General features: G+C 39.6%; 1 protein-coding gene across 1 annotated transcript; it reads right to left on the bottom strand.

Annotated features, from left to right (window-relative positions):
* Window positions 1-8025: 8025 nt before the first annotated feature.
* On the bottom strand, window positions 8026-18091 carry LOC146619725 (monocarboxylate transporter 12-B-like). The gene is made up of 10 exons (XM_085369687.1): window positions 18050-18091; window positions 15581-15657; window positions 15224-15457; window positions 13509-13612; window positions 12818-12961; window positions 10737-10832; window positions 10356-10512; window positions 9299-10018; window positions 8945-9204; window positions 8026-8584 (listed from the first exon to the last, which is right to left on the bottom strand). The coding sequence occupies exons 3-10, from the start codon at window positions 15370-15372 to the stop codon at window positions 8397-8399; spliced, it is 1818 nt and encodes a 605-aa protein (XP_085225813.1). The 5' UTR covers window positions 15373-15457; window positions 15581-15657; window positions 18050-18091; the 3' UTR covers window positions 8026-8396.
* Between the last annotated feature and the right edge of the window lie 946 nt (window positions 18092-19037).

The raw sequence follows: 19037 nt of genomic DNA, 5'->3' as shown, positions 1-19037 counted from the left end.
AATGCTCAGAGTTGCTGCTATGTGATTGTGTTAACGAGCAGCTGAACAGGTGTGGCTAATGAAGTGGTCGACGAGTGTATATAAAGTGCATGTAGTATATATTCCACCATTCCACCAGTGTGTGAATGCGAGAGTGAATGAATAGTGGCATTGTAAAGCGCTTTGGGTGCCTTGAAAAGCGCTATATAAATCCAATCCATTATTATTATTATATATATATTGAGTTACTTGGTTGAAAGCGAGTCAGTAGCTATTCACTCCGTGGAGCTTTACCTTAATCATTATTCAATGTGTTAGTAGCCCTATATGAACCACAACTCAGTCCCTGATGTCGACTCAAAAAGCAGCAGAAGAGCGGATCACATCTGCTTGTTCCTTATCCTTGGATTGATGAGAACTGTTTTAGGACTGCCCATGAAGATCTGCTGTTTTTGTTTACAGAAACAAGCATCTTTCTGGTTCTGTAATTTGGTCTGAAAATGCAAGTTGCATGTCTTATGTGGTTTTTAGTGAGATGTACAAAGTGATGGGTTAATATAATTACAAGGCCATGTCTCCACAGATCAGCCATCACCCTAAGTGAGCCTGCTGAATTTCTTGCTTGTCATCAGAGCAAGGAAAATCTGATTTTCTGCACTGGGAGAGGTCACTTAATGCATTCTGGCTTCAGCAGTTGACAAAAGTTGCTTTCAAATGTTGAGTGGAGCTGAAGCCTTGTGACTGAATGTGAAGAGTGGCCTGCTGCACATAAGGACAAAGAGTTCCGTTTAGAGTTCTGGCTTGTTAAAATCCTATTTTAAAAGGCAAAGAGAGTAAAGTCCAGCCATATCTTTTCTAAGCTAGTCCTCAGCCAAAATATGCATGTTAAGAAGTACATTTATATTCCAAATATTACAGAAATGATATATGTAGTTATTTATAGTGAGAAATAGCAACTTCTGAAACATGAATCCAAGAAAACTTTGATTATTTACAATGCTCTAAAGAGAAAGCCTTATTATTGTAATCCCAGTTCCAAAAACGTTAGAATGCTGTGTAACATCTAAACAAATATGTGTGTCAGAAATATTGGCATGAAACTTCTGGAGGAACTTTGCAAGTCATTAGATCTGGAATTGGCAATGAGTCAGCAGCATGACAGAGCATTTTACAAAGGCAGAGTTTCTTTGAAGAAAAGATGGGCAGCGGCTCACCACTCTGCAAAAAGCTACATCCACAAATTGTGGAACAAATACAGAATTATGGTCCTCAATAAAATAAGATAAGATAAGATAAGATAAGATAACCTTTATTAGTCCCACACGTGGGAAATTTGTTTTGTCACAGCAGGAAGTGGACAGTGCAAAAGTTATGAGGCAAAAATTAGAATACAATAAGAATAAATACAGTACACAACTGTACAGAATAGAATAAAATACTATATACAGTAGAATAAAATAAAATAAATATACAATAAGATAAAAATAGAATACAAATACAAATACTATATACAACTGAGTAAAAATACAACGATGACAGAAAGGATTATTGCACTTAGTATTATTGCATATGTATGGATGTGTGTGCTTGATCAGTTAAAGTCTTTATTATGGAGTCTGACAGCAGTGGGGAGGAAAGACCTGCGAAATCTCTCCGTCCCACACCGTGGGTGCCGCAGTCTCCCACTGAAGGAGCTGCTCAGTGCTGTCACAGTCTGCTGTATGGGGTGGGAAATGTTGTCCAACAGGGATGACAGCTTAGCCGCCGTTCTCCTGTCACTCACCACCTCCACTGGGTCCAGAGGGCATCCTAGAACAGAGCTGGCCCTTCGGATCACCCGTGAACTGTAAAGACATCGAATATCTCAACATCTACAGCACATAATATCATCAGAAGATTCCTTGACTGTGGAGAAATCTCTGTGTGCACGGAGAAAGCCGAAAATCAATCTTCGGTCCCTCGGGCGCCACTGCATTAAAAACAGGCATGATTCTGATATGGAAATCACTGCATGGGCTCAGGACAACTTCCAGAAATCACTGCCTGTGAACACAGTTCATTGTACCATTCACAAATGCAAGTTAAAACCCATATGTGAAATCAATCCAAAAACGCTGCCGTCTTCTCAGCAGCATAAAATGGATTGAGGCAAAGTGGAGAACTGTTGCCACGTCCTCTGAACTGAAGAGGAAAAGGTTTATCCGGCTTGTTATCAGTTCAGGTGGTATGCAATCATATTTTAAAACATACATGCATACAATTAATAGATATGCAGACACTGCATTAAATGAGGACTAGATAGTTTCCTACATGCTTGATTATCTTATATAAGGACATATTATGCACACTGGTGCCTTTAACATCTGTAGCAAACGTGAATCCAAATACAGGACTTCAGTGAAGAGGACAGATCAGTCATAGTTAAAATTACAACAAATAGCCAAGGAAAAAATTGCTGTACCACAGCTGAGGAAGCCAACCAAGAGCATTTTATCTGCAAAAGCACATAAAACACAACCCTGTGAACCAAACCCTCCAAAAACACCCAAGACCTGAGGCCACAAACAAAACAAACACAAACAGCCAGCCACAGGACTAGAAACAGAAAGATTGTATTAAAAGTTTAACCCTAACACAAAACAATATGAAAATAAAGATGAAGACATCTAATGAAAAATGATCATGTCATACATGCATATTTTTAAACCCTTTCCACGTGGGCTAAACCCTATCTCAGCTAACTATGGTTAAGAGACAAGGCACACAGTGGATAGGTCACTATTTCAGAGCAAACATGGCAGACAGAATGTTACAAAATAACCAAGCCGGGTTGCTATTCCAGAGTAAACATAACAACTGAGGGAACATACAGTATCTGTCTGCATGCATGCGTGTCTACATTTGTCCTTCTCACCTGTGTTTCCTCAGGAGCATCTTCTGTTTTTTCACAGTGTTTGTCTTCCCACAGAGAAGTGTGTGTGAGTGATGTGGTAAAGCACACACACACAGAGACATACAGTGGCATTATGCACCTGGCTGCTGCATGACAAAAGTTTATCAGAGAGTGAATCTAGTGTAAACCAACAACGCAGGTGCTGTCTATGTGTGCGTATGTGTGACATCACCTCTCCCCATGCACAGCAGCAGTGCTGTTCTGTAGTTAGACAGTATCGGTCTTTAAAACAGCAAAAAGATATTATTTAAATCTAAATTACAATAATTCACTTTATTGAATTTAAAGGCAGATCAATCCTAAGGTAAAATCTTGTTTTAAGGCAGTAAAGCAGTAAGTAAGCACCCAGTAAATCTGCATGTGCTGGCCTCCTGTGAACGTGTGATATTGGTTTCTGTTAGCCACAACCCACACTGAGTTCTTGGAATGAAATATTAAGCAGACACTGGTTTAAATATCTGCAAGAAAGATAAGCTTCTCCACAGCCAGCCACAGTTGTATTACTTGCAGGGGTCAAAGCAGCATAACATTAATGGGGATGGTTGCAAATTAGAATAGAATAGCCCTTTATTGTCATTAAACATGTACAATAAAGTTGTGGTTGCTTCACATCAACAGTGCAAAAAATATAAATAGTAAGACACCAGGAATCAATAACAAACAAGAGGAATATATGCAAAACAAGAGAAAAACACATTAAAGGACAAGTTGAAAAGTGCTTGAATGTATTGCAGAGGACTTGTTCTTTAATATTCTGAAATTCTCCCAGAATATCAAAGAAAGTATCAAAGGACACTTTGAAACATCATTATGGTTTTTGCCCACTCATGTGGATTAGTAATCTAATTGAATCCTGGAGCAAACATAAGAAGTACATTAAGAAGAAAGAATATCATGATGACATAACAAATGTGTTATATTTAATACGTGAAAATCTGCTAATGCAATGAGACTAAAAAAAACTCTTGTACAAGCAACCAGGCAAATGTATGAAGAGTTCTAATGTGGGCCTAATCAGTTAAATTTATGCAAGCACGAACATGAAACAGGAAGGAGAAGTGTGTGTGTGTGTGTGTGTGTGTGTGTGTGTGTGTGTGTGTGTGTGTGTGTGTGTGTGTGTGTGTGTGTTTGAGTTATTACAGGGGAAGTCCTTTTTTCTGTATTTTTTCTCTTTTTTTTGGTGTCTTCGGGGATGCCAACCTCAGAGGAAACCCCTCCTCTGCTTGCCTCCTACGCATCCACCTACACATTGGAAACTTCTAACTAAAAAGTACACACACACACACACACACACAAACAAACACACACACACAAGGTTTAATCACCAAGGCCACCTGTAAAGGCTTTCAGATGATCTAACAGAAGTCATGTACCCAGTTACAGATTTGAGGTATCTGTATTTTACTTTAGCATTCCTACTTAACAAAACAATTACAGAAGTAAGAACTTGTGTATTTTTTATGCCACCATTTATCTGACAGCAATTGTGTGCTACTAACAACATTCACCAGCTGCTTTAAAAAACAAGTGAATCAATGAGGTGGATTCTCTTTCACACACTTCAGACTAAAAGTGAGAAACTATAACCATATAGCCAAATGCAGTGGCTCACCTTCATGAGCACCTAATGTATGCAACTGTATATTTTGGATTACAGCATAGTTTAACACAAAACTGCTTACTGGAAACAGAACTACCTTATCAGATTTCTAGCTTCACAGAAAACATCACACGTCTGTATACAGCTACAGACAGACCACAACAACCTTTGTTGAATAGCTCACCCTTTTCTAGACTGGGTGCTATCAATCGTTTTTCACAGCACACTGCATCGTATGAAGTCATCTCGGTAAATGGTAAATGGCCTGTATTTGTATAATGCTTTACTAGTCCCTAAGGACCCCTAAGCGCTTTACACATCCAGTCATCCACCCATTCACACACTGAAGGTTAAAAGATGTTTGTGACAGATCAACAAAATCTATGTTGCAAGTAGAGGTCTAAGGAGCTCAGAAAGAAAAGCGCTGGACTTCTTTAAGTTGTTTGAAGATGTTTCACCTCTCATCCGAGAAGCTTTTTCGGTTCTAGGGTCAAATGGTGGAGAGTCCCAGATTTAAGCCCTGTGGGAGTGTCCCCCCCAGAGGGATAATGGACCCCCTAATGATCCTCTACCTAATCACACTGCCAAGGTGTGAAAACATGTCACAATGTAGGTCACAATCAGCCAAGGTTTCGGGTGGGCTCATTGTGAAAATGTAGAGGTAAAATACTTTTATGGACGGCATTCTTTTTTTGACGGATACTGATATAATTGGGTCGATCGTGGCTCAAGAGTTGGGAGTTCGCCTTGTAATCGGAAGGTTGCCGGTTCGAGCCCCGGCTTGGACAGTCTCAGTCGTTGTGTCCTTGGGCAAGACACTTCACCCGTTGCCTACTGGTGGTGGTCAGAGGGTCTGGTGGCGCCAGTGTCCGGCAGCCTCGCCTCTGTCAGTGCGCCCCAGGGTGGCTGTGGCTACAATGTAGCTTGCCATCACCAGTGTGTGAATGTGTGTGTGAATGGATGGATGACTGGATATGTAAAGTGCTTTGGGGTCCTTAGGGACTAGTAAAGCGCTATATAAATACAGGCCATTTACCATTTTTAATTGATTGATAAACTGATGTTTTCCTTTGATCTAAAAGTATAGTTGTGTAGTATTTTGTCGTAAAAATGCTTAATTTATTGTCATTTCTGTGTGACGACTTGGTTCTGGCTTAACAAACACAAAAATGACAAAGAATAACTGAAGATATTAGGGTGCTGATAATTTTTTAAAAAGCCAGACACATGCATTTACTGTGTGATAGGTAAACACACACAGACAGACACACAAAAGTCACTGTTCAGAATGCAGAAAAGAAAGAAGAAAAAAAATACCCAGCAGACACACACACACACAGACACACACACACACAAATGGTGGTTTCAGCAGCGGAACAATGCAGGGCTCCCCGTGTGTGGGCGGATACACCCAGAACGGGATGTTCTCTTTAGTGAACATCCCCCACCCCACACCACCCCTACCAACAAACACACACCTGAATGCACAGGCACCAACTCACACGATGCACATTTCTAAATCCATAGATAACACACCACAAATCATAAACAAATTCAGTGTATGTCCAGCATTCAGATGATTCACAAAAGCCCTAACTGGACATTTTGCTTTCACACAGAATTATTTATTACACATAAAGGTCCAAATTTAAACCTGTTTAAATTGTCACCATTTTTACAGTTTGTACTAACATTAAATTTGACTTCCACTTTTGTAAAGATAGCTATTCTGTATTCTTTATTTTTCCAATAAAGGGATCAAACAATGCACATTCAGCACAAATACGGTCCTAGTTTAGATTCATTCTAAAACAGCATAGACTTCATAATTGTTGGTGACAAGGGAATTTCGGTTGTAAACTTTCATTTATTTTGCTTTGTTGTTTTGGTTTCCTCAAGCTGAATTTACACTTCCCCACATCAATAAGCAGTCTCTGCAAGAACATCTGTTTTGAATGAACTTTTTGAAATGCATTAAATGATTTAGTGACAGAGGGTGAACAGTGCACACATGGGCCTACTGCCCCCTGGTGGCTAAAAACAACCCCCTTAACCTTGATGTAATTTTCCAAGAAAAGTTTGGATGCTGCGTAAATTGCAAATAGAAACAGAATGCAGTGAACCCGTTTTTTATTCACAACAGAACATTCCAATTTTTTTTACATATCAATATGATGCATCATTTTAAAAAAAATTGTTAATTTTGATGGCAGCAATGTGTGTCAAGTAAGTTGAGACTGGGCTGTGCTTACCACTGTGTAGCTTCCCCTCGTGTTTTAACATTAATCGAAAAATGTCTGGGAATTGAGCTGTTGCTCGACTTCTAGGAGAGCAGTGTTGTCACCCCAACCGTCGCAGCAGACGGCCGCCCCTCCCTGAGCCTGGTTCTGCCAGAGGTTCCTTCCTGTTAAAAGCGAGTTTTTCATTCCCACTGTCGCCAAAGTGCTTGCTCATAGGGGGTCATATGATTGATGCATTTTTCTCTGAATGTAGTATTCTAAGGTCTTTCCCTTACAATATAAAGCGCCTTGGTGACAGTTGTTGTGATTTGATGCTGTATAAATAAAGTCTTTTTCATTTCTTTATGCTCCCAATCTTTTTAGTCGGTAAAAGGGCTGAATTGAAGTAGGGAAATTCAGCACCCTGACTTTTCTACTGAGAAGCTATGCTGTTCTAATAACTGGAGTATGCAGTTTAACATTGTCTTGCTGAAATATGCAGAAAATACTGCCTAAAGATGAGGTGAAATAACAGCACCTGGATAGGAAAATATGCTCTAAAATCTGCACATACCTTTCAAGCTTGATGGTGTCTTTCTATATTGCAAATGGCCATTATAGACACTGGACTGGTTTTTGAATTGAGTGCTGGCAGCTAGCCGGATGGTCCCAGTCTTCTTCTGTTCAGAGGAGGCAGCATTCATGGTTTCCAAAAAACATACATTTCAAATTTTGATGAATCTGACCACAGAACAGGCTTCCATTTGCTTAAGTGAATTTTAAATGAGTTTTGACCCAGAGATGACAGCAGTTTTTCTGGACTCCACTTTTCATGATATTTAACCTCTATTTGTGGATGCCAAAGTGAACTGTGCTCACAGACAATGATTTCTGTAAGTTTTCCTGACCCCATGTAGTGATTTCTATGCCAGAATCATGCCTGTTTGCAATGCAGTGCTGTCTCAGAGCCTAAAGACAACAGACATCCAATACTGGTTTTCCAGATTCGAAAAGATATGACATCAAGTATTTAAAGTCTTCACAATTTTTTTGTGTCTTCAAATTGAATATAAGGAGCTATTTTTCATGAAACAGTAAAATGTGTCACTTTAAACATTTGATATGTTTTCTATTTTCTATTGTGAATGAAATGTGGGTTGCAAATGAATGCAATCCTGTTTTATTCACATTTTTCACAGCGTGCCAACATTTTTTGGAGGTGAAGTTGTAGAATCACACAAAAAAAAACAACAACAATTAGGATTAGCTTACATTTTCACATTCAGCGGGTCTTCAATATAAAAACAGAAATAAAGAGACATGAGGAACTTTCATTTTTAAATTATGTTGGAAGGCACTTCTCAAGTATCATCTTTTAAAAAGCAAAATTACTTCAGACAGTTAGTAGACTATACTGTTAATTACTATAGAAAATATTTATCCAGTCATTAAAAAAACAAAACAACAACAAAAAACAAACAAACAGGAAAATGTCACTGTGAAATAACTAAAACTCTATATTTTTTCCTTCCTGGCCACTTGCTTCTTGATCTTTAGCCCAGTCACACATTATTATTATTATCTTAGTACACCCACAGACCAGCGGCACCTGTGCAGACAGTGAATAAGAAGCAAGGTTGACATATCATAGGATGCTCTGCAGAGCTGCAGCGGCCGTGTGACTGGGGTTTAAATGTGCAGCTGAGTTCAACTTGGACCTCTGGCAGTGTCTGACTAACATGGCTGCTGCTAGGACTGCAGAGCTGAAGATAAAGGAAGCCCCACTGAGGAAGAAAGTTGCTGCATAGTTTCCCGTCCGATCAACTAACCAACCTGGAGAAATAGGAAAGAAAAAAGATAAACACTTTTTTTTTTAATCCATATTTTAAAGTAGGACTTATTTTTCCTCCAAAATGGCATTGTTTTACAGAGTTTATGCTCAAACTTCTGCACAGTTATTTCTGAAAATATGGATGTAAAAGCATGAAGAATGAAAATTAGGTGGTGCCTTATGGCTTATGAAACAAAAACAAGTGGAGAGAGCTGCTCGTTCTTTGCAAACAGCAGATTCTAGAAGGCAAAAAAGACCTAAAAAGGTTGGTATAGAGGCTAGAACATGCATGGGGGAATAATTAGGATGAACAAACAAAGTTTGACTCTTAACTCTGCTGTAGTATATTCATGAATCCTTACCTCCAATGGGAGGGCTGAGCAGGTAGGGTATGGCATGAAGGAAGTAAACCACACCCAAAGCTGAGGTGAGATAGGTGGAGCCCACAGTGTCAGAAGTCACCACTGGTATTAGTGCTACATATGCACCATCAAAGTACCCATAGAGTATGGAAAAAGGCACGAGAAGGGAGAAGGAGCTAAGGAAAGGCATGAACATACAGCAGAGGCCTTCCATGGCCATCGCCACCGTGTAGCTCAGCATGCGAAACCTCCTAACACACCTAGAACGAAGGAAATCCATCACCACTGAACTTTGAATTTAATACAACAAACTAATTATTAACTAACAAAAATACACTCCAGGTTAATACTTACCCCCTATCTGTGATCCATCCAAATGTGATATTGCCAACAATTCCACAGACTCCAAATACAGACATGAGTAAAGCAGCATGCTGAGGCTGCACCCCCAAACTGAGGGCATAAGGAACCAGGTAAACTATTGGAGGGCTGCAACCATACGCCATAAACAGGAATGACATGGACAAAATCAGGAAGCTGGGTATCAAAAGGAAGCCAAACTCCTCCCTGGACTCGAAACAAAAGCACTGAGCTCTGGATGAAGGGTTTACTAAAGGATTATTGTCACTTTGTTTGGCTTCATTAAATTCTGAGTCTTCTATCTTTCCATCCATGTCTGCCAAGTTTTTGCTCAAGCTAATGCTTTCCACCAATATCAAGTCCTCGGTCGTGTTGGGTAGCTTAAGATCTGAGAATTCAATGTTGCCTAGCATTGTGTCTGTTAGTGAGTTGCTAAATAAAAAGCATTTCCCTATCTTCAGATCTATTAACTTCTGATCAGATGGCTCCAGGGTTGGAAGAAATGCTATGTTACCTAGTTTGCCCTTTTCAAGTCCAAAGTTTTTCAATGTTCCGTTTGGTATGAGGAGCCCCTGAGGACCCTTTAAGTTCTTTACATCCAGCTGCTTGTGGTCCACTTGGATACAATCAGCAGATATTTGTTCAGGGACTTTAAAATCCAGCACTGTCTTCATGCAGTTTTTCCCAAATTTTGTCAGCTTGCTCTCCCATGTCCTTCAGATAGAGTGAGAAAGATAAGAAAATAATTAGATTTCAATTTTTTAAGGATTAGGTGATCTTTTAAATCTGTGGCAAGATGGATCAGGTTTTTTTCCTAGTGTATCCTGTAGGTAGTTAATTGAATTGGGATATTTGGAATTTGGGGGTAAACAACTGTGGCTCTTTGAGCAGTTTTTGCGTCATGAGCTGCCATTTGGGTAACATTTAACAGAAGAACATTTCATTGTAATGAGATGAATAATGTTATCCATTTTACCTGTCAGTAGTTTTACTTTGGCAACATATTTCTTTCATATCCAAGTAAAATACACCAAAATACCCAAGAACTTACCTTTGACTTCCTCTTGGTTCCAGCGGCCTCATCAGGGCACCACAGACACACAAGTTGGACACAAATGCTCCAAGAATGAGCAGCGCTCCTCTCCAGGAATAATACTCTATAAGGAGCTGCACTGCAGGAGCCAGGAGGAAGGTCCCAATGCCACTGCCTAAAGATGAGGTAACATTGGATTTGATGGAATGAAATAAAACACGAAAAGAGTGAAGGGGGAATATGGGATGAGGAACTTAAAAGCAGACTGAAAAAAGCACAGAGGAACACAGTAAATACATACAGGTGGAAACGGTGAAAGGAAGAATGAACAGGTGAGGTGAGAAAAATAAAGTATCAGTGAAAAGAAAGAAAAATGAAGACAAGTAAAGATGTCACTACCAGACAGAGCAATGCCATAAGCCAGAGCTTTCCTCTCACTGAAGTACTTCCCAACCATCGCTATGGCTGGTGTGTAGCTGAGAGCAAAGCCAAGACCTGCAGAGAATGAATAAAGGGTTTTTGTAGTTTGGGAGATCTGCCATATGTTGCCAAATCTCATCAGAAGCTCTCATATGTGCCATTCTACAATCTGCTATTTACTTAGCAAATATTTCCCCCAAAGCAACTTGGTATAACAATATTTAAACGCCACAGTAAGATCATCATTAACGTTCACGGCTCATATCATTATATTTTCCCCTGTAAAAATGCTTCTGTTTTTTTCTCCTTTTTAACAAGTGAAAAAAAACTGTTTCCCTTTCCCTTCAAGTGGTCACAATATAGGTCGAGGCTCCCTGAGGTTCTGTCGGTGGTATCTTTCTGTTAAATGGTTTAACCCACAAACCCTTTGAAGGCCATCTGTAGTAAAAATGTGCCAAATCAAACATGTGTAGCTACCCGCTGTAGCGACCAGTCAAAAGTAGCTTGTGTCTTTGTATATAGATGTTTGTACAGTACTGTGTCAAAGTCTTGAGCCACACATCAAATGTACAGACATGTGTGGAAATGCAGTATATAAGTAGCAGAATATGTACAACACATTCTGAACTCTCTTAGGCAAGCTTTCTTGTCATTTCTTTTAAGTAATCTTCAAGAATAGTTCTCCAGGCTTCTTGAAGGACTTTTGAAGTTCTTCTTTGGCCACCTTTTGTTTCATTCACTATAGGGCTGCCACAAACGACTATTTTGATAGTCGACTAGTCACCGATTATTTTTGCGATTAGTCGACTAATCAGATCATCATCCATTGGACGTAAAACGTACAGCTTATTGCACCAGCATGCATCTGCTCTTATATAACTATCATTAGCTTACAGCTTTAAGTGTTTAAGGTATGTGCTAACTAAAAGTAAAGACAAGATGATAGTGTTTATTAAATTTTAATGAAATTTGCAGATTGTTTCGGTGAAGTTTAACAAATTCCTTGCTATCTAAAATATAACAGCACACCGGAGTATATTCTCGAGCATCTCACACTTCTGATAATCAGCTGTCTGCTTGATGTTTATTCAGCTGTGTAAAAACTATAACTTTAATCTCAGCCAAACCGATTTACTCAGGAACAAATAAAATACTAAAAAAAGGCCAAACAATAAAATTTTTAAGTTATCTAAGTGACTTATATATGTTTAACCTGAGTAGCGAAAGACGGCAGTGGGTTTGAAAACGATTTGCGGGGAGTCCGGTGTTCTCACGGGCTCTAGTGAGCCTGTAACCCCGGCTAGCTATCGAGCTAGTGGGTAACAGACGTCTCCGAAAACGTCAGAGCGCTTTTGAAAATATGTGGTGTCTTGATAAACTGAGCAGATATTTGAGGTTTACACAGCTACATTCTCGCCTGAAAATATGTTTTTTGTGACACAGAAAGAATAATAAGACTAATATTAAAACTAACAGCTTAACGGCAGCTGGCATCCTTGTACATGCAGTGCTGCCATCTTCTGTTTCAGTCCGTTATTACACGCTTAAATCCTACTACTTATTCCTGCATCTTTTGTGATCTTTCAAAGCTTCAAACGACGCGTCGACTATTAAATCAGTCGTCGACGATTTTGATAGTCGACGTACTCGTGACTAGTCGACTAATCGTGGCAGCCCTAATTCACTATAAAGATGATCCCACAATGCTTCAATAATGTTGAGGTTTGGGCTCTGTCCATGACTTATGTTACACTGCGTGTTTTTCTATCCAGGTATGCTTTTAATGCATTGGCAATGTGGGTGGCATCATTGTCCCTCCATGACAATCAGGAGCCTTCCAGATGATTTTGACAAGATCTCCAACAACCAGGCAGGTTCCCTGTTGACGCATGGCTGTTACCATTTAATCTTCTGTGCTTACATTTAAGATCATGCTGTGTATGTTAGATATGTGTGTACAGGATCGTGTGCACATGGAGTACTGCTGCAGTCCCCCATGCGGCTGTTAACTGTTATCTGCAGTACACAACAGATAACAGCCGAGTATCATGAACATGTACCTGTGAGGACACCCAGAGACATATAAAGATACTCCAGGCTGTTAGCGAAGGAGCTGATAATCAGACCAGCAGATGACAGCATGCCTCCGAGAATCACTGTAGCTCTGCAGGACAGACGGTTCCCAAGAAAGCTGCCCAGAGGAGCTGCAGAGACAGTTTCAGTAGATTTGTTTTATTCATAAGATTTTCTTTCCAATTAATGCCTCATTTTCAAAAGGAAAGCAAGTTTGTGTAGACGCCTGTTAATCGCAACAAGATTTGTTTCTTCCCCTTCTGGCCAAACTATACCCTCCTAACTTGTGTATGGTTTGATAAGAATATAAAAATTTTAAAAAATGACCTGTATTTGTATAGCGCTTTTCTAGTCCCTAAGGACCCCAAAGCACTTTACACAACCAGTCATCCACCCATTCACACACTGGTGATGGCAAGCTACATCGTAGCCACAGCCACCCTGGGGCGCACTGACAGAGGCGAGGCTGCCGGACACTGGCGCCACCGGGCCCTCTGACCACCACCAGTAGGCAACGGGTGAAGTGTAGGACACAACGACCGAGACTGTCCAAGCCGGGGCTCGAACCGGCAACCTTCCGATTACAAGGCGAACTCCCGACTCTTGAGCCACGATCGCCCAATATACACTGTTAGCCTTTGAAGTGCTTTTGATAACTGGTGCAAATGATCATCTTACCACAAAGCATAGTGGTGGAGTCTATCAGGCTGTGGATCCAGGCCGTGTTGGAGTAATCCTTCTCAAAGTGCATTTGAAACTCAACAAAGAACATGGAGACACATCTGCATACAGAGAGATTGTTTGTGACATGAATAAGGAAGAGTGAAATAAAGCAATAAACTGATGATAATAGGATTAGTAGCTTTCCTCAATAACAACTTCAAAGAGGTTTATTACATTAAGTCAATAAGAAAAGAGAAAGTCTTCATATCGAAGAACAGATAAAACATAATTAGTCTGTCAGTTGGGCTAACACCGTATCTTCAGGTCAGTTTAAGATGGGATCTTACATCCACTATCTACATCATGTATATATTAACTTTGGGTGATGATTTGGGCCAAATGCAATATTAATTAGACTATTTAATACTTGCCAAATCCTAGTCTGTCAGACTTGGCAACCAATATAATGTTTATCAGGTTATGACAGGCATTTATATCAAACAGTTGGAGGGCTCTGCACTCCATGACCTGTATTTTTATTCACCCTTGCTGTCTGTTACTTAACACCAGGCAGGACTTCTTGTTCTTGAAGCCTCAGACAAGAACAGTGCTGTAAATCACTCACCGCCTTGATAAAATTCACATTAAAACAGAATTCGATGCATTATTATTTTCATCATTACACACTTTTTCATTTCTTGTACTTTGTTTGCCAGTACTACAAAAGCTTTAGCAATGTTAGCTTTTATTTCAGGCAGAGAAACAAACTAGAGGATGAATGGCTTTGTTCTTCAATTTTACAAGCTAAGACGTTTTCTCTAACATCCTGTTAGGTGTTAAAAAACAAAACAAAAAAACATATTTTTTCCCCCCAGGAAAATCTACGGTTTCAAAATCAAATGTAAACTATAGGGGTGACCTCACAGGGTTGAAAGATTATATTATCTATTGAGATATATGGCAAGTGACATTATGTCCTGCGTGAGCTGGGGTGGTTGGGAAATACTGAGTATTATAAAGAACATGTTAGTAAATTACATGGAAAAACACAACACTTCACCAAACGTCTTCTTCCCAGCACATGCTGTAAACTATACAGGTCACTTTTTTTAAAAATTACACATTTCACCCAGTTTGTTCACCCAGTCAGTTTCTATAGTGTAAATCTAGAGATAACCTTCAATTAAAGCCAAACACCAGATTGTGGCAGACCTGTGAAAGTAATGTACAGTGACGTAAATGTGGAAACATCTCTGCAGGATTTCAAAGTCTTAGTAGAAAAAAAAATATGGCTGCTGAGACGCTTAAACCTTGGAAGTGAGTCAGAATGGATTATTGCCAAGTAATAACTTTGAGGTGTTAATAATCTAAGAACATAAAGTCTTGCTAAGTACAGCTACATGTCAAAACTGCATATTGCATAGTAATAATCCTACACCTGCTACAAAAGGCTAAGCTGGAGCTTTGTACACCTGGAGGTGAAGTCATGTTGAGTAGTTTGTGGAGAATAAAGATTTAAGTGCACCAACGAGTGGAAATAATTTGCTGTTGGCCTGGTGCTCTTAAATTAATAACAGATTAAATCATACAGTGAAATACTAAATGGAAGCTGTATCACAAGCATATAAAGAGTGTGCCCAGTAGTGACAATGGGAAAATCACAGCAAAATCTATGGATAAGCGATTTTGTAGTTTTTAAGCATAATTAGCTTCAAAGTGAGGACTGGTACCTGGTTACTGCTCGGGTGCAGATGGTAGCGAGAAAACAACCAGCGACAATCATCCAACCCCAGCCTCCTTCAGGCTCGGTCTGGACTCCAGATGCACTTTTGCCTCCTTCAAGTGTCTCCTGCTTGGTAACTGCCATCCCTCCAGCCATTTACAGAACCAGCTGATGTCAGCAAACCTGTCTGTTACATGTCTCTTAAATCACCCTCATTTGTCGGTGTGCCTTCTGCCACCTCCTGAGAAATTGTAGAAATTACATTATCAATAAGTATAACATTAAACCTATTTTCCTATGTATTTGTTATTGTTATGTCACATAAATACACAGTGTAAAACTTTTTTATTACACATTCACATACCAGTAGGAGACACAAATCCCTGGGAGGGTTGTGTCAGGAAGGATGGCTGCAGCGTAAAAGTCTGTGCCAACCCCTTCCTAATATGGGAGCAGTCAAAAGAAGCAATTACTGAACATTTTAATAACAAAAAACAAAGAAAGATGATGTAGTCTTTTTGGACACCATAATGGCCTTTAGAGTTTAGAGTCAGTTGTTTTAGTTACCGACTTCACAGATTTCATGGTTGAAAAGTAGGTCAAGAAACTCAAACAAAGTACATTTATTGTAAACACTGACCATGCAAATGCCACAAACGGTGCATATGTAGTTCACTTAGATCCTTTAAGTTAAAACTTTTGTATATTTTTAGTATGGGACTGTCATTTCTACCTGAAGTAATTTATATGTGTTGTTATGGCTCTGTTGTAGGCAGGTAGAAAGATACCAATATGATATTTATTTATTTAAATATTGCATGAAAGCAAGGGATGGGGTCGAAGTGGGTTGCAAAACAGCTTGCAGCAGTGCAAGAGATATGGGCAGGTTCAAACAGCTTAAATAGTGAACCCTATATATGATTAGCCAACTCGATTCACAGGCGAGGATCAGCTGAGAACATTAGCCAGTCTTTAACCTGCCAGCTCCTGAGTACAAAGTCTGTGCGATGTCAGATTGTGTTGATATGCAAAATGTGTATTTTCCATTTCTTAAGCTCCAGGTTTCACATTAGCTAAATTTGTGTTTACAAATCAGCTCCTGGGTCTTAGCTTTATGTGTGGTGACAAATACAACAGAATAGCCAGTAGAACAGCAAACCTTCAAAATAAAACACCAGAAAAAAAACAGACAATTAAAACCTTAACAAGAGACTAAAATGTAAAGTATTGCACTTGGCCTATCTGTGCTTTTGCAACTCCACTCATGTGTTTGTCCAAAGGTTTGTGTGCAGAGAGATAAGATAAGATAGAACTTTATTAATCCCTCGGGTGGGTTCCTCTGGGAAATTCGATTTCCAAAAAAGCACAGCACCGACAGAAGTTACAGAGTTATACACACACACATATATATAAATACAGAGACAATATAAATAAAATATACGAAGGGGATAAATAGAATAAATAGGAATAAAAATAAAAATACAAGTGAATTGCACATTTCAAGTATTGAGTCTATTGCACCGTTGACTATTTACAAAAGTATTGCACAAAAGGTATTGCACAGTGAGGTGAAGAGGCACTACAGCTTAGTTGTTCCCTCCTTTGTCCTCCTGTTTCCGCTCCCTCTCCCCTCCAGAGAGGAATTAAACAGTTTGATGGCGTGTGGGACAAAGGAGTTTTTAAGTCTGTTAGTTCTTGTCTTTGGGAGAAGCAACCTGTCACTGAACAGACTCTTCTGATTGTTTATGGCCGTGTGCAGAGGATGCCTAGCATTGTCCATAATGTCCATCAGTTTCTTTAATGTCCTTTTCTCTGCCACTGTCACCAGAGTGTCCAGCTTCATGCCGACCACAGAGCTAGCCCTCCTGATCAGTTTCTCCAGCCTGGATGAGTCCTTCTTTGCTGTGCTGCTCCCCCAGCACACCACAGCATAGAAAAGTACTCCAGCAACCACCGACTGGTAAAACATCCTCAGGAGCTTCCTGCAGATGTTAAAAGACCTCAGCCTCCTGAGGAAGTACAGTCGGCTTTGGGCTTTTTTATACAGGTACTCTGTGTTGCATGACCAGTCCAGTTTATTGTCCACCCACAGCCCGAGGTACTTGTACTTGTTGACCACCTCCACCTCCTCCCCCTCTATCTGAACCGGCAGTGGACCTGCTCTAGACCTCCCGAAGTCCACAACCAGTTCCTTAGTCTTTGAGGTGTTGAGTTGCAGGTGGTTTGTGTGACTCCATGCGACAAAGTTCCTCACCAGACTTCTGTACTCCTCTTCCTGATCATCCCAGATACACCCCATGATGGCTGCTTCTTTTGTTATGTCATATGTTGCTCAAAATGTTATCTTGACAAAATAACAGGTTGTTAGTCTGCATGCCTGTGCTACCAGCAAACGTATGAAACACAGAAATTCCACCCTGCAGTAAAATGCAAACCTTTTGGCTCTGAAACACTAAAAAGTTTACATTAAGTCATTGAAGACTGTAATTTGTTGTAAAATGTGGCCACAGAATATTTGATTTCACTTTATATTCATTTGAAAACAAAAAGGGGAAAGCATCCATAAGAAATGTAAATTAGTACAATTCATTTATTATGACTGTCATCTAAAAGCATGCTTTGTTTTTTCAGGTAAATGCATTTTTTCTGCTGTTTTTCGCAGCAGCCTTTTGCAGTACAAGTCAAAACAGAGTAAACATCAACACATAGCCTATGTGGGTTAGAGGGTCAAGGAATGGAACTGGAAAGAAAAACGAGCAGGAACAGAAACAGCAGAGCAGTACTGAACAAGACTAAAACACAAAACAAGTGAGAAGTACGGGTGTTTGCTTACAGCCTCCAGATAATCTCCGCTCCCCTCCGTCACCGTTCCATGACTCAAGTGTTCATCAGTAACACAGAGAACTTCCATTGATAAGAAGTGGAAGCTAATTGGCTGATCCTTCGACGCATCAGCACGCTGCAGTGGAGCTACGCTTCCGCCATTGGAGGACTGAAGATGAGTTTTTTTAGACTTACACAAAACGCTATGCACGCAACAATAGTGATAACAGTAAAAATAATATTGTTTTTTCAGGTACACGAAACCAGCAGATTCCCAAGCATTTGTTGTGTGTATTTAGTTATGAGTACTTACAACGACCCTAAACGTTTTTTAATGTCACAACAACACGTAAATGAGTCTTTTTCTCGTTACCCAACTCTGCTCAGATCTATGTTTTGTGTATGCAAAGTCAACTCTTTTAACATGGCCGAAAGGCGTTTCTTCCACCGACTTTTTACTTGTAAAATTTGTATTTATTGGCACGTAAATTACAATTGTTTGCCGATAGTGGTCGGCAAACAATTGTAATAATATCTGCCAGCTAATATACCGCTGGGTTTTTATAATAATGAAAAAATATATGTATTTTTTTATTTTTTTATTTTCACTTTTTTGCAGTGCCATATTTAAAAATGTTCAAAATTTGTTTTTTCAAATCTGTCTTGCAATTGATTTTAAAATGTTTTCTCCCAGAGGTGGATTGTTTTGCCAATTTTCGCCCTGACTTACCAATGAATGCCTGCCGAAATATTTTAGTGGAGATACACTGGACGCCCACTTTAATATTCAGTCCCAGTGCATACAGATCTGTATCTATTTATATATGTTTTATGTTCAGAAATATGTTCAGAAATTTATGTTCAGAAACTCATTAACCTGTATGAATCTGCAGCACCCCCTCTGGCAAAGTGCAGTATCTTTGCAGATTTTATTCTAAAGAAGCTCAGCATCTCATTTTATGTACAGTGGGGCAAAAAAGTATTTAGTCAGCCACCGA

Source organism: Diplotaxodon limnothrissa, linkage group LG13 (genome assembly GCF_057381915.1).
Source record: "Diplotaxodon limnothrissa isolate DT_005_m linkage group LG13, D_limnothrissa_male_GT1.1, whole genome shotgun sequence".
NCBI classification, from domain to species: domain Eukaryota; kingdom Metazoa; phylum Chordata; class Actinopteri; order Cichliformes; family Cichlidae; genus Diplotaxodon; species Diplotaxodon limnothrissa.
Note: the sequence above shows the minus strand (reverse complement) of the source record. Positions and strands in the feature narration are given on the sequence as shown.